Source organism: Silurus meridionalis, chromosome 17, assembly GCF_014805685.1.
Source record: "Silurus meridionalis isolate SWU-2019-XX chromosome 17, ASM1480568v1, whole genome shotgun sequence".
NCBI lineage: Eukaryota > Metazoa > Chordata > Actinopteri > Siluriformes > Siluridae > Silurus > Silurus meridionalis.
In genome coordinates this window covers 19,734,296-19,750,140 of record NC_060900.1, presented here as the reverse complement: position 1 = coordinate 19,750,140, position 15,845 = coordinate 19,734,296, and the positions used below count along the sequence as shown (strand labels likewise).

The 15,845-nt window shown below is 38.8% G+C and overlaps 1 protein-coding gene across 3 annotated transcripts in view; it reads right to left on the bottom strand.

Moving 5' to 3' along the window:
• The window catches only part of kcnd3 (potassium voltage-gated channel, Shal-related subfamily, member 3), a 140,526-nt gene extending 124,922 nt beyond the window's left edge, over positions 1-15,604 (bottom strand). Inside the window, exons 1-2 of one of the 3 annotated variants that reach the window (XM_046871504.1) lie at positions 15,472-15,604; positions 12,488-13,664 (exon numbers count right to left, since the gene is read on the bottom strand). In XM_046871504.1, coding sequence (XP_046727460.1) covers positions 12,488-13,590 — 1,103 coding nt within the window. In that variant the 5' untranslated portion in view covers positions 13,591-13,664; positions 15,472-15,604. Of the gene's footprint in view, positions 1-12,487; positions 13,665-14,792; positions 15,342-15,471 lie in introns of those variants that run through there. The other 2 variants (XM_046871502.1, XM_046871503.1) reach the window with 2 other exon arrangements.
• Between the last annotated feature and the right edge of the window lie 241 nt (positions 15,605-15,845).

The window sequence follows — 15,845 nt, the reverse complement described above, 5'->3', positions numbered from 1 at the left end:
CAGCGATGCTACAATCGTTTGAAAAGTCATTTGAGGTGTTTTGAGTGGCACGCATGCTTAGGAGTGGAACAACATAACTGATAGACTGCAATTCGATTTGTATTTTGGAAAATAAAACCTTACACAAACAGTTTTTGGCTTTTCACCAACATGTGACTTGGAACTAGTGCATTTTTGAGCCTACATTCAACATGAGTAAAGTACTCAAATGTTCTGAGTCTTTTACTGAAGTCATATTGGAATTTGTGTATGATTTTCGGGTTACTTTTTACACCACAGTAGATTTGGACCGGAAGTAGGAACACTGACATTCCCAGAATGAAAAAGCTCTGCTGTAACTCATTGATAAGACACAAGATTAGGAATTTGGCTCCTGTATTATTGTGATGTTTTTTTTTCTACAGGGAATTAAATCAATTCCATTATCATCCGCACAAACCGAGGAGCATTACGTATAAACAAAACCACAACATTATCCAGCCATCATCATTATCTCTAACCTCAATGACAGACACACACACACACACACACACACACACACACACACACACACAAGGACAAACACCTGCTTTCACTTTCACATTTTAATTATTACTTCATGAAGGAGGGAGCGAGTTAACAAATGTGATAAAGTCAATCTAATACTAAATCATCTTTGGTGACTTCGCTTGACCTTTTTATTTTTATTAAAACGAGTCCTTTTCTCATTGACTCACCATTTCTTTCCATAAAACTAAATAAAAGATGTATAAAATATGTAGTACTTTAGGACATAAAATATGCATAATGATTAATTTTGTATATGAAATATGCATAAAATATGTATAGTCGCTATGAATGTGTCATGTTTTATGTAATTCTTCGGCGTGTCTAATTTCCTCGGAAGAGGTTGAAAAGCTTCATTTTGAAGGATGTGTCGGTGACATTCATAGTTTGAGCATGACGACTTCAAACCCATATTTCTGAATGAAATATTACAATAAATAAATAAATAAATAAATAAACATTTGAATTTACAACCAGCATATAATTAGAATTTCATGGCTCACATATAATGCTGTTTTAACGATCTTTCCTAAACAATCAATCTGATGATATTACCAATGTTCTGTGAAATAACCTTGATGTAATTGTGACTCTTTATGATGATATGATGGTTATGGCTTTTTATCTTGTGTTTGTGTGTATGTGTGTGCATGCACATGTGTGTGTCTCAGTCTCTTGCAGATTTAACACCCTGAGGGAGCAGGTACTCTGATCAACCTGCCGAAAATATGCTTTTAAGCTGTTCAAGCATGGCCTACATAAAAACACTGACACAGAACAAAACAATTTAAATAAATAAAATGAAATCCAGGATCAGCCATAGGAGGAGAAATACAAAAGACACTTGGAGAATATCAGGATATACGAAGGCACATTCAAGAGTGAGAATGTATTGGTGTTTTGTTGTTATGATGCAGACAGAGCTGGAGAGGAAACACAGAACGACAATTTTATACACTCTATATTCTCAACTCCCTCCCCCCCAGTACTTTATCCTCCATGTCCCAACACTTAACATCATCCCAGATCCATCCATCACCCTGTACACCATACTCCATATCCTCCCAATCCACCCCACAACCCTCACCCAGTCTATCAGAACTTTAATTGCCGCATCCTCCCAATTCCATGCCATCCAACACACTGAATTTCATAGCTCACTTCATCCCAATTATACCCCACATCCTGCCTAAACTACCACCTGACACCTCTGTAACTTCTCACTCCCTGTTTTTCATATTATACCACTACACCCAGCCCCTAACACACCCTGCCCTGTATATCTCGCATATAACTCTACATCTTCCCAGTAACACCACATACCCTGCCCTTCATAACGCACCACAACACCTCTATATATTCTCTACCTGATTCTATAACTTGCCCTTCAAAATCTGCCCACACTTGTACAGTCCAAATGTTCTTATTCCACACAGCTCGTTAAATACTTCACCTAACGTTTCCTACGCATCCTCCCTATCCCACACTGTCCTAACATCCAGTAATTTATACTCCCCTTTTTAAATTCCACATTTTATATTCATCCCTCATTATATATCCTCCAAAATCCCACAGTCTTTCAGTACTATTCCACACACTGCTGTTCGTAACCTCCACATCATCTCAGCCTCATTCTACACCTGCACTCCATAATCCACCACTCCCTTCCTCCACATCCTCCCATTCCACATCCTGCCCAGTTCCATGTCATGCCATACTCTTCATGTGCCACCACTTCACATCCTCCCAGTCATGCCCCATATCCTGCCATCAATGCCTACCCACTTTCCCACTTCCCACTCATTCGCATTGTCCCCTACCAAGGATGTGCCATTGATGATCATTTGCAGTGGCACTGTTTTAGAAGCGATAGATGGATATAAGAAAAATGTAAACATTTCTCCATTATTAAAGTATAGGTCTTGTGCTGATGTATATTTGAAAAAAAAAAATACTCTGATATCAAATGTCATTTGGCATCTCCTTTAGATCTCCATCCTTGAAGTCCTGTTCTGTGTATTTTTGAATCCATACATGCTGCATTTGAATGTGTGTGTGTATCAGAGTTTAGTGGAATATGAGTAGAACATGTTATGACAAGACAGATGAAAGGAGTGTGAAAAGCAGAGGGGATAGTGTTCACGACTGCACCCTGGAAAAGCGCATACACGCCAGCAGTATTAGGGGGAAGGGAAGGAAAGGTAACATGAATGTCAAAAGTACAGAAATCACATGCTCACTAACAGCCAAAAGGATAGCCACAGGAAGGGACAGAGATTGTGTCCTCTGTAAAAGAAAAAAAGACAAGCAAATCTTACTAACTTAATGTGCATTCACACATGCAAATATAGATACATATGGCATTACAGTTTTACTCGTATGTTTAGTGCGCAATTTTCCTAGTGTACAATTCTTACATTCTTTAACACAGTCCACCCCCTCACTCTAGGATTTAGCAACAGGCCCTGCATTTTAAGTCTATGCATTTAGAATGTGAAGAAAATCATTTTGAATTAAATACATGTTGTGTCACTGATGAAAAGTATCCAGATTTACTTAAAAAAAATCATCAACAGCCAGAAGACCAAAAAACAAATTCACAGACTGCCAGATGGCGAGTTCAGCACTGTTAAATCAGGTTAGGTAAAGCCTGCAAAACTATATAATAGTGTATATAACATGCAGTATAAAAATACAACCATGCTCAATGGGTTATTCTTAACGGTACAGCTCATTTCTCTTGTATATAGTACATGGTCTCATTTTTTGAATGTTTATGTTTAAATAAAAAGCACCAAGAATCAACCCTGTTATAAATCCTGCTTCGTCTGACCATCTACCAGCTGTCAATGCACAGGTCAAGCTGGTAGCCCACCTCTGCCAGCTGGTAAGTGCCAGCAATTAAGAACCTGTGACTCAGAAGCGGAGTTTTAATTGATGCAAGTAATGCTACATCGTAGACAGAGCCAGGTGGGAGGACGCAGTGGCTTAGTCATTAGCAGGTTTGCATTGCGCCTCTGCCTTTTATTATGTGCACAAAGTTTGCATGTTCTTTCTGATTTGAGGGTTTCCTCTAGGTCAATGGTTCGGAATGTGAGTGTGTATGTGTGTAAGATTGTGCCCTGTGTAAGATTGGTACCTTGTCCAGGTTGTGCTCTGAGTTCCCTGGAATCGGCTTCAGGCTTTGTGACACTGTGAAGGATAAGTGGTAATGGGTCGGATAGTATGGAATGATAAAGGAATTGATTCATGGATGATGATAAAGACAACATTTGACCTGCTCTGTCTGTGTTTTAGCAGGTGGCCAGACTAAGATGGAATTTTTAGTAGGAACATCAGCTATACAAACAAACCTGATGGGTTGGGAAGAAAAAAAAATAAATTCCAATCCTATTCCGCTACAGTTTTGAGAGACTGACTGAAATTTCAAACGCATTCAAAGTTGGAGCTCAGAATAAGACATTTCTAAGCAATTCGATTTAACTTTGTCTGCAGAACGAAGAGAATAGATTGTGGAAAATAATTTAAAACACACCGAAAAAAAATGAGATTTTTGTTAGAATAGGAAATGTTGGCTCTGAGACTTCGCCAATGCACTGATCTGGCTTGATAATGACGCCAAATTAACTGGCTTATTGGCTGTTCTAAAACAACAGGGGATGAGGAAAGATATTAAATACAAGCACTGCATGATTTGCACAGTTAAACTGATGTGTGACAAGCTCATGCATTTTGGAGGTAGGCATGATTAATTAGCATTTAAAACCAGACTCTCTTCTGGCTACGCCTCTGCCTGGTGCAATTTTACAGCTATAATTTTAATTGTCATGTTGTTCATAGTACTTAAGAGGTATAAATTAGATGCATCAATCTTTAGATAAAATAAAGGTATCAAAAGCAACTCAAATAGATATTGTACCACTTTGTAAAGCAGGCTGATTACATGTAACCATATCTTTATATCTTTATTAATTATTACAAGCACTAAATGATTCGTTCACCTCAACCCTTGAGTCAGAAACACATTCAGCTCTATGCTGTATTAAAATTGAGTGCTCCATGAAATAGTACATATGAGAGTGATTTAAAATTGTTGACACCTATTAGTGAAAAATACTATCCCCAACTCCCCCCCTTATAAATAATAGTTTACCCACCTAACATCAATGCTAGCAATCATAAAGCATTTATTGTCTTTCTATTTCTGGACAATTGGATGAGTATTGGCTGGAGGCTGAACCTCCAGCAGCAGAGAGTGAATAGGTTTGTGAATTTGTGGCTTGGTTGTCAACCCACTTGTGTGTCTTCTTATCTCATGTCTTGTGTCAGAGGTTAAATTGCTATTGAACCTTTACCTCAACAACTAAGACTGATCAAATCGGTCCAACACACATGCATGCACATATACACACGCACACACACACCTGCTGACATTATTGTATTTAGGCTGTATTATTCCTGTGGGAAACCTTTCTACCAGTTTTTTTCCCTTCTTTGCCCAGAGTCCTTATGGCTAACACTAACAGAGCTGCATTTACACATGAAATTGTTGTTCTCAAACCTATAATCCCACAGTCAGGTTCTGATGAAAATAAAGAAATAAAGCAAAGTGCCCTATGCCATCATATGAAAGAGAGAGGAGGATAAAGGGCTATTGTATCTGCGTCTCTCTAGTATTTGTTGGATTGCTGAAGCTCAGAGGAAAGATCTGTGTTTTTCTTAAAGGTCAGTTGGGATGTGCAGCTCTGCCTAAAGGTCAGCCCCATCTCATTACCAATGGGAAAAAAAACACCTCTCTCTCTCTCTCTCACACACACACACACACACACACACACACACACACACACACACACACACAAACACTCTCTGAACCAGCTACATCAAAAATCCTTTATGATTTCATTCCACACAGCAGTGCTTACAACCAAGGTGCTTACAGAATTAATAACACAAAGAAAGCTAAAAAAAAAAAAAAAAAAGAATTTTTTTAATGGATTTAAAAAATGGTTGATTGGATTAAAGGGGGATTCCAGGGTTCAGGCTTGGGTAAAAGTAAAACAAAGGGCCAAGACTACTTTTGTGTACATAAATAACATTTTCATGAAGCTGAAAGAAAAATGTATTAATATATATAAAAATTATATTTTTATAAAAAAGAATATATATATATATATATATATATATATATATATATATATATATATATATATATATATAAAATGATGTTCTCAATTTTTTTACAAATATAAATATAATTACATTATTAATATATTACAATGTATACTTCTATACTGTACAAAAAAATGAGATTGTAAATATTAGGATTATGGAGAAGCCACTGCACCTAAGTGAAACAGGATGCATGTTTGTTTGTGCACCTGATTCATGTTCATGGTATATATTAGAATGTGTATGTATTAATAGGTCACTTCACTCTTGGTCTTTTGGGATTTATTTATTTTTGTTTATGTTTACAGTGTTTAGTGTTCTGGCTAGTTTCTTTGATTCTCGATAACTTCAAATTCTCAATAAAATTTTCCTGCACTTGTATCTGCTTCCCACTTGCTTGGTTCCTTCTTATAACGTCTCACTAGATCGCCTGAGTGCGCCTTGGGGTGATTCCATATGTAATTTTATGTGCTTGAGAAAAGCTGATGTTATGATCACCAGCAACAACCAGAGTTTCACCACATACAAAATTTAACTTTAAATTATTATCATCATCATCATTAACATCATCATCATCACCCTTCTCCCTTTCAAGGACCTATTAATCGCATTAAATTAGACTGTATAATAATTACAGTGGTTTTTCCATCAATATTTAATATCTTTTATACTTTGCCAGATGATTGCAGTAAAATCTGAATAAAATAAAGTAAGTAATTGATAATGCATCTGGTCATACAGCAAAACGCATAAAAATAAAATCTGGGTATTTGTGTGCATCCCGTTAGGGCAGAGTGACAAGGGAAAGAGACGCAATTATTGTATAAAGTCCGGAGACTTGGAATTTGGGCGGTATGAAATGCTGAGTATGTTGAGAACACACAGGAAATTCCAGACAAAAGTCTTTTTTGTCCCTGCCTTTATTTAAATACACACTCTCACAGTAAATTTCTCAATTCTACACCTCTGATGATTCGTCGAAATCGTTTTATTCAAACTGAGATTTTATATAAAGGTAGATACCGAGCCTGTTTCACTGTAACAGAAAAAAACAGAAACAGTGTTATTTCCGTTTTTATAACAATTTATCCCACCGCCCTGAACTGTCAAATCAGAAGATGCTGAATAATTTTCTACAATGCAGTAATTCTGCCTGTAACATAAACAAGGCTAATATTAAAGTGCAGTCGTTTCTATAGTATCTCTATAGTAACAGCTCATTCAAGCGGACTTGAAATTGTAGACGTGCTAATATAATCTAATAATAAATGGATCAACAAAACATAATTTTGTTTATAGCAAACAAATGTATATAATCATTGACATGGTGATGATTTCTGTTTACCATTTAGATGTTTATTTATCAGTTTTAGAAGGAGTCTCCAGTGTCAGTGCTTTGTAACAGTCAGTAAATGTTATTAGGATATTTTCTGGTTTGCTCTGTAGTATGACAGCTGCTATAGCATAAGTAAAAAAAGGAATAGAGATGTCACATCAGGTGATATCAATCCAACCCGGCATGGATTTTTTTCCCACAACTGCATGCTCTAATGTTTTATTCCTTTTCTATTAAAATCAGTGGTGGACAAAGTTACAAAGCATGTACTTGAGCTAAAATAGAAATACAGTAGGTAAAACATTACAGTAAAAGTAAAAATGCTCTCTTTAAACAACTTCAAAAGTATTTGCCTTCAAATGAACTTAAGTATTCAAAGTACTATGATTTATTATGGCTATAATGTTCCTATTAACATTTTTGTCACAAGACTCTTTTCTTAATCAACTGGGTTTATGTAAAAAAAAAGACTCTAATGTTACTCTCAGCACACCGATCTATTAACAGAATGATATTAATGAGTTAAACACTGATTGATATCTAATTAAATTGTCATGAGCCCAAAACTTTATTTTCAACAAGAACTATATGTTTGTGTTAAGTAGATACCACCAATCGGCAATGGCGGTTGTAGCTTGAATGACGCCCCCTGGGTGAGCCACGCTATGACACACGTCTTCCAATTGATTAGATTCAGCTAACTGCAGCCACAAGATACATACAACATCTATATTCTTATATGTCTTATAAATGAGCATTTTAAGCTGCACTGGAGATTCCCCCTTACTTACCTCAGTTCAGGACCTAATCAGTACAATCACAAAAATCCTTTATCACATCAACTCAATTAAAGGGAACCAAATCAATAAGTGCTGTTTAACTACAATCCAACTAAACTAGTAAAGCTGTAATTTTGTAGCTGCGCATACTATGATAAACTGCATACTATAAATAATAATGTTATGCAAGCTAATAGAAATGTTGCTCTGTGAATAAAAGCACCACAGGCAACACAGCATAAGTGGTTAACAGTTATTAACCTATTTCATTAAATGCATTAGCCTTTACTATCTTTATGAAGAGATAATAGAGATGCATACACACCTTTATCTTTTGCAGGTTTCCCCATACGTCTACCCTGTTTTTTTCTGAATTGAGCTCCGGAGGGTTTAGACCTTTTTTGTCATTCATAATTATAATTTGGATTCAGCTTACCTTACTGATGTGACGTTACTTCAGGTCTTGTCAGTTCTTCCACTGGAAACCCCGAAGGCTGAGGTGAGGTCACCCAAACCCCGCTTCTCCTTTGTGAGTGTATGAGTGATGGAACTTCTCTGAGCGGTAAGTGCACACTCCGAGTCCCGACCAGGTTGATTGGCAGTGACATGATATAATAATTGACGCCCATGTCGCCCATGCCTAAATCCGCCACTGCCAAGTGGCAATCAAAACAAATTTAAAACAGATCATATGCTCCACCCTGATTGGTGGCTTGCCATGCATGACCAGTTATGTGTAGTTGAGTAAAAAGTAAGATATTTGACTTTGAAATGTAGCGAAGTTAAACAGAAATTCTCTCAAAAGGAGATACTTGAGTAAAATGCAGATTTAGTACAGTAACAAATTACATTTACTTCGTTTCTGTCCAACACTGATTAAAATCAAACGTTCTCGTATGCTCATTTTTACAGGTATACAGATCCACAGTTGAGAGCTTAATCTCTTACGTTTAGCCTCCAGCTGCCTGTATAGATTATTTTACAATGAATAATTAACTGTAATACAACAGCGTTACCACGAATATACCAACTCTGTATCAAACTTGTACTCGAACTGTCTCGCATTTTTTTTCTTTTTTTGTATTGTTTACACCAGTGCGTGTTTAATATAGTGCTCACTTGTTGGAAGACACGGCTCTGTGTTTTGTCTTGACATGAGGGCTCGCTCGGTGTTTAAAACAAAGAAAGACGCAGAGAGAAAGCACAGAATCTTAAGAGGAGGAAAGTGATAAACACTTCAAACTGTGGAAAAAAGAATCATAATAGCCCCCAACCCCCGCCTCACCCCCACCCCACCCCACACACACACACACACACACACACACACACACACACACAATCCAATCTAAATATACCCTATATCCAGTACATTGTATATATTTAATAGTATATTAAATTTTTTGCAGTCAAAGGCTGTTGTGTGTGAAAAGCAGTTTCTGCAGTCTCCGAAAAACTCAAATAACCCCGTCTCACACCAGCAACCGTTCCATGGTTATCGCTAATAATTTTATATACAGTATAAAAGTTTCTTATTTAGGTCATTAGTGCATGTTTTTGTTTTTAGTGCATGTTTTTGTTCATTTTTTCTGTCGCACATACACACTCAATCAGGACAGTTCACCTATTATTTATAATGACTTGAGATCTACAGCTACAGTCGAAAAGTAATACAGTCCGTCCCTCTGTCCACATGAGATCTCTTTAGCGCAGAACAGGCGTTTGTAGGATTTATACAAAATGATCACTACTACAAGCAGATGAATGGATTAGATTTTGGAAAGGGGGTGAAAAAAAGCTCCAAGGTCACAGCAGGGCCTGGGTTACTGTATGTGTCCACTCCTGTTGTTATGGCAACTCAAATTGTACAAAATGCATAGGTTTTGTTAAATTTGCATGCAACTTACATGTTTACTTAGAGTCAGATCTATGAATGTAGAGTAAGTAAAAATTCTGAATGGCAAATACAAATCCGTAATATCAGTGAATATGATCTACTTTTTATATCAGCATCTGTGAGCTGTGAGTAGCAGTAGCAGTAGAAATACACAAATGAGGTTAGTGGTGCATTTAACATAAATAAATCACAGAGTCTCACTCTCTTGACGTTCATTAACTACTTGTTCTTGATGAGCATTGATCAACTGTGAAAAATACAGTGTGTGCCCTGAATGTAAATTACTAGTACAGATAATTAAAGAAATCGGTTTCTTCTGCAACAAAAAAATCCAAGCTTTGTGACTACGTCTGTTTTTTACGCTTTATACTGCACTCCTGCGTTAAATCGGAGCTCATACGTATCATCAAGGTAGCTGATATCAAGCATCAGGCCGATGTGTAGGCAGCAATATGGTCTGCTTTATTACTTCACCATGATTTCTGTTGTTCAGGACTGTCGTTCTGAGAGAGGACACTGATAGTGAACAAGGACTGCAGATACACAGATAAGCTGATGCAGGATTTATGTAAAGTCTTAATGGCTGACTTTATGACCTGCAGGAATCCAGGAATTCCTGTGCACACTTGTCTTTCACCAGTTGGCAAATTTTTGACCTTCTAAATACACACAATCTGTTTATGTCCAAACAGACATTTTTAGCTCTTTTTCCCACTTCTATTGTAGTTTCTCAAACAGCTTGAAAATGTCTTAATGGTTCAACATTTGTCAGGAAATGCTGCGAAGCACGTTGTTATTCACAACAGCATTAAAGTATGCCTTATTGATGAACAGAATGCCGTCTTCCACAACACACACTCACACACACACACACACACACACACACACACACACACACCAGAATACGAGTCAGCAAAAAATTTGACAATAACACTATTACAGCAAAAAACCCACCTTACAAATCGTTCATGTTAAAATTATGATGCAATCTTTAGTCCCATGCAATATAATTTACCTTGCAATTAAATTCTATTAATTCCTTTAATCACAATTCCTGCTAATAGCGGTGTTGGTGAGATTTAGCCCTTATGTCATCTTTATTGACAAAACCAGTGCCGCTGCGCTTTATTCCTTCAGTCAGTCCAGCTCTCTTACTTCCTCTCATCTCATTCCTCTCTCTTCTCCAGTTCTTCAAATTTTAATTAGGCTGTAAGCACATATGCATTATAACCACAATGGCTCATGTACTTCCAGTTCATCATCTATGATAAAAAAATAATGCCTATTGCATATGTACAATTACTCACAAAGGTCCTTTTTGTATGCCAGAGAAGTGGTTCAGATTGAATGCTTAAACATTTGCCCAAGAATATGACTGCTGCTGTCTCGCTGTACTGCCTGCATTCTCCCAAAGATGCAAAAACCTGGAAATATGTCATAGTGACTGAGTACTGAGTACTGGATCATACTGCTGTATATATGCAGCGCATTTTGGAATTGGGAGCCTCGACTTTGGATTGCTCATTAATAAGACACTGAGAATTGGTGAAAATGGTAAATGAGGAGCTTTTGTGCTTGGCCTTTTGCTTTAAGGAGACAGCTAAATCAGTGTTATTCTTTATGTTTGAGATCATTTACATTATTGTTGTTTTAGTAAGCACCATCGTAATGTTGCCGGAATTGTACATCGGCGTGATACGCAAATGCTAATTTGTACAGAGCACAAAAAAATTACAGCACAGAGCAAAAAAAACTCCTAGATAAACATTAATGGTGTTTAAGGGTGGACTTTTCCTTTAAACGCGTTTCATCTCTTGACTGTGACCTGGCAAACTGCATCTTTGCATATGTAACACCCACGAACACACCCACACCCACACACACACACATACACACATGTACACACAGCTGATGACCCAGTTACGTGTTTTACAGCTTCAACGTTTTAGCTTCGGCAATAATCTGTCATGACTCATATCCTCACTCATAAAACCTAACACCTCAATTATTCACTCATAAACCAATAATCTTAATTAATCCAGCACTCTCTCATAAAACCTATCATCCTACTGAGTGGATCTAGGAGTCTCTCTCTCTCTCTCTCTCTCTCATGCAGACACACATTCACCCTCTCTCCTTCTTTCTTTGTTTTGCTGGGCCACATAAGAGGCACTGACTATAAAGCTGAACATATTGTGCTGTAAAGAATTATTGAGTTGGGCCTACTGCTTGTTTTAATGTAAGAGATAAACATAAACATGGCCTCCGATTTGTTTCCCTTGACTAATAATATTAATTGGAAGACGACGGGCAATAAATAAAGCCAGCCCCAAGGCAACAAGTGATCTGCAAACTCACATCTGCTGCACAACTGCTGCATTTCAGAGTTTTGTAAGAACGCTGTGGTTCAATACAGGTGCTAGACAGCGAAGGCTGAATTTGATGTTTATCTTAGGAGGACTTAGCTTGCATTTATGCAAAAGGACCAGTGACATCAACACCCTGAAAAAGACTAATATGAAAGTCATCCATTAAATTGGTGGATTAGAAAAAACAAAAAAGACTGAAAGACCCATCCACAATAGAGATCCATGCCCTCAACAGTCTTTATAGATTGGCTCTTCATTGATCAACCATTCACAGACCTGAAATCCAAGACCAGTTTTCCCAGACCTAATGTTACATGTTCAGTTTTTGGTTCCTGTGGTCTGGGGAATAAAGTCTCCTTTAAACAGAACTTGTACAAGTGGTATATCAACTTACCCCAGTGTGGTCATGGTGACAATGGTGTACCAGAAGGAGGCCGGGATGCTGGTGAACTTGCTAGAGGCGGAGCCCTTTTCAGCATAGAACATGACGGTGGCGAAGATGATGATGGCCATGGTGAGGGAGAAGAGAAGGAAGCCAAGCTCAGAGGCGCAACTCTTTAGCGTGTAGCCAAGGATACGCAGGCCCTGGGAGTGGCGAGAGAACTTGAAGATGCGGAAAACGCGGAAGACTCGCAGTGTGACGAAGGCGCCGCTCACATCCTCGTTGTTGGTCATGACCAGGCCAATGTAGTACGGCAGGATAGCCACAACATCAATGATGCTCATCACCGAGCGCATGAAACGATAGCGACTCGGTGCCGCGAACAACCGCATCAAATATTCCACGGTGAAGATCATGACGCATGCCGTGTCCATGCAGAAAAATGCTACGGTGTAGCGCTCTCCGCAAGGTATGTCCCGCTGGTTGGGCATGGAACCGCATGGTACAGTCTCCACCACGTTGGTAATGACAGACACAGCGATAAAGAAGCCTGTTACATAGTAGAACACCAGGGCCATGGTACTGGTATGCGGGTTCTCAAAGGCCCGCCACATGGTCTCACGAAACGTCATGTTTGGCAATTTGCTGTCCTTGTTGTCCTCAAGGTCATCCATCAGGCGCTCTGCGTTCTCACGTTTGCGGTCCTTGTACTCTTCGTAACAGCAGTCGCTGATGATCTCAGGAATGATCCCAAAGAAAGCCAGCTCTTCATCGTAAGCTGATATACACTCATAGCGCGGGTAATGCAACTTGCCTGTGCGGTAAAAGTTCAGGATGCTACGGAACACGTCCGGATCGCGGTCAAAGAAGTACTCGCGAGTCTCTTCATTGAAAAAGAACTCTTTCTCTGAGCTGCCGAGCAGCGTATCAGGATAGCGGTCCAAAGTGTTGCGCCATGTTTGATAACGTCTCCCACTGACGTTCAGGATAATGAGCTCGTCTTGGCGTTTGTTCATGTCAGGTGGAGCCACTGGCATTGGCAAGTTGGCCACGGGCATCCAACCAATGGCTGCTGCCCGGGCAAAAGGGAGCCAGGCCGCTACGCCCGCAGCCATGGTTACTCCGTCTGGGGGTGAGGGGAATAGGTCAAACACCTTCACAACCAGCTTGACTTCAGATCAGACACCATCTATAAAACGAGAGTGAAAGCAGAACGAGTCAGTCAGAGTCTATACTGATTTAGAATAAGCAAAAAAACAGGCAGAAAATAAGTACTACACAGAATTAGGGGGAGAATGCTCTGAAGAGGGAGTAGGAAGAGAGCAGGCAGGATGAGAAAGGGAAAGAGTGAGATTACAGAAGACCGAAGTGAGGGAGTATGGTAAGAGTTGAGCATGATGAGACAAAAAAGAGCAGAATGGAAAGGCAGCGCAGAGGGGAGGAACAGGCATGGTGAAATGATGAGGAAAATGTCAATAAAAAAATGAATGAGAGAGAAAAGCAGAGAGGCAACAGATTTTTCAAAGAAAAGCAATAAGGTGTAACATTAGTGGATACAATCTACACTCAGTATTAAAGCAGAATTGTCTATCTTTTGAACAAATGTAAGTGAAAAACAGGATCAGGATGAAACTTTCCTAACGAACCCATTAGATGCAATGACATAAGACTTTTCATTAAATGGATCGAGACCAGAAATTAACTGGATTATGTCAATAAGCAGTCAAACCAAACTAGTGCATTGAGTACCAAAGCTGCATTGAAAAACCAAACCAACCAGAGATGTTTTTGCATCTTACTGTGGCTTACAATATAATTCAGTAATAAGAGTTATACTGAAAAATCAATTATTAGAAAAAACATTTGCTCTTAAAGTCCTGGTTCAGAGGTGTGTGTGTGTGTGTGTGTGTGTGTGTGTGTGTGTGTGTGTGTGTGTGTGTGTGTGTGTGTGTGAAACAGACTGGATACATATGAGCCCCATCAGACCTGTTGATCTCGAGTACTGGGGGAAAGCGAACATATCTTGTAGCCTACGTGCATTATATAATAATAACAATAATAATAAAATGATAAAAATACAATAGCGGAAAATAGTTGCATTCGGACTCACATATATCCGCTAAAGATGTGACTGAAAATAAACAAATAAATAAGAAAAGTGAATCGAGGTGGTCATGGGGAAAGGAGTAGAAACTGCAAATATTGTTTAAAAAAATATGTTGGCAATAGGGTGAATTTATTCTATTTTTTTTTTTACACAAAAAATAGTCTCAAACAGCGTCTTTTATAGAAAATAATATAGTAATTTATGACTTACCCGCAAAAAATAAATGAACTACACATGCATCTCCACACCCTGTACACTCCGTTAAAGTGCGCTTTACAAAAGTAGGTAATTCAGAATAAAAAGACCAAAAGAAATAGTGTAAATTGTTTGCAAAAAAAATTATATTAGAAGCTAAATGTAGGAGTATCCAAGAGTTTCGCTGAGAACGAGAAGGGAGAAACAAACAAGCAAAAAAACAAACAAACAAACAAAAAAAAACAAGCAAACGTCAAAGCGTCGAGGAACCTGAGCTCTGCAGCCGAGCCTCCGTCCTCCGCGCTGACATGCCGCGCGACTACAGAAGGACCGAGGAGCCGAGTGCGTGCATTCGCTGGCGGCGGAGAGAAGCAGCGCGATAGAGGCGCACCGAGCTCTTTTCCGCGACTTCTGCAGGATTGCACGAAGAGGCAGAGGTGGTACACACACACACACACACACTCTCTCTCTCTCTCTCTCTCGTTCTCTCTTGACGCGATGCTGGAAAAGCGCGAGACGCACCGAGGCAGCATCTGCTTACTTATAAAGTGCACGGAATGTCACCTCCACTTTCTTACACTCCAGTGCACGGAAAAAAAAGAGCGCACTTCAGTCGCTCTAAAAAAAAAAAACATGATTAGAGTGAGATTGTGTTTATAATGCGACATTACGCTATTATAACCCGTGCTTTAACCTTCCAGTCTTGCTCCTGGCTCAACATGGCTGAACATTTGAACTCTGCTTTCTTGAACGTGTGAATGTATAAATGTGGTTAACAGGTTAATAGACACGCCATATTCAACTTTCCAATCTCATGCACGCGTTTTTAGCTGCTCGGCATCCGTTGATCGTCACGTCCGTTTTTCAAGCCGCACTGTTAATTACATCACATCCAGAATTACATTTTGTCTAAGCATCCGTCGTATGACGTCACACGTTTATGAGTTCTCGTGTGCCATTTGCAGAGAAGTGGAGAGAAATTTCAAGGACTCTGTTACTTTTTCCAAGGTTCATGTTGACTTTTGCGTAAAGTATTTGCATGTTCCCCTTTTCCACGTGGGTTTCCTC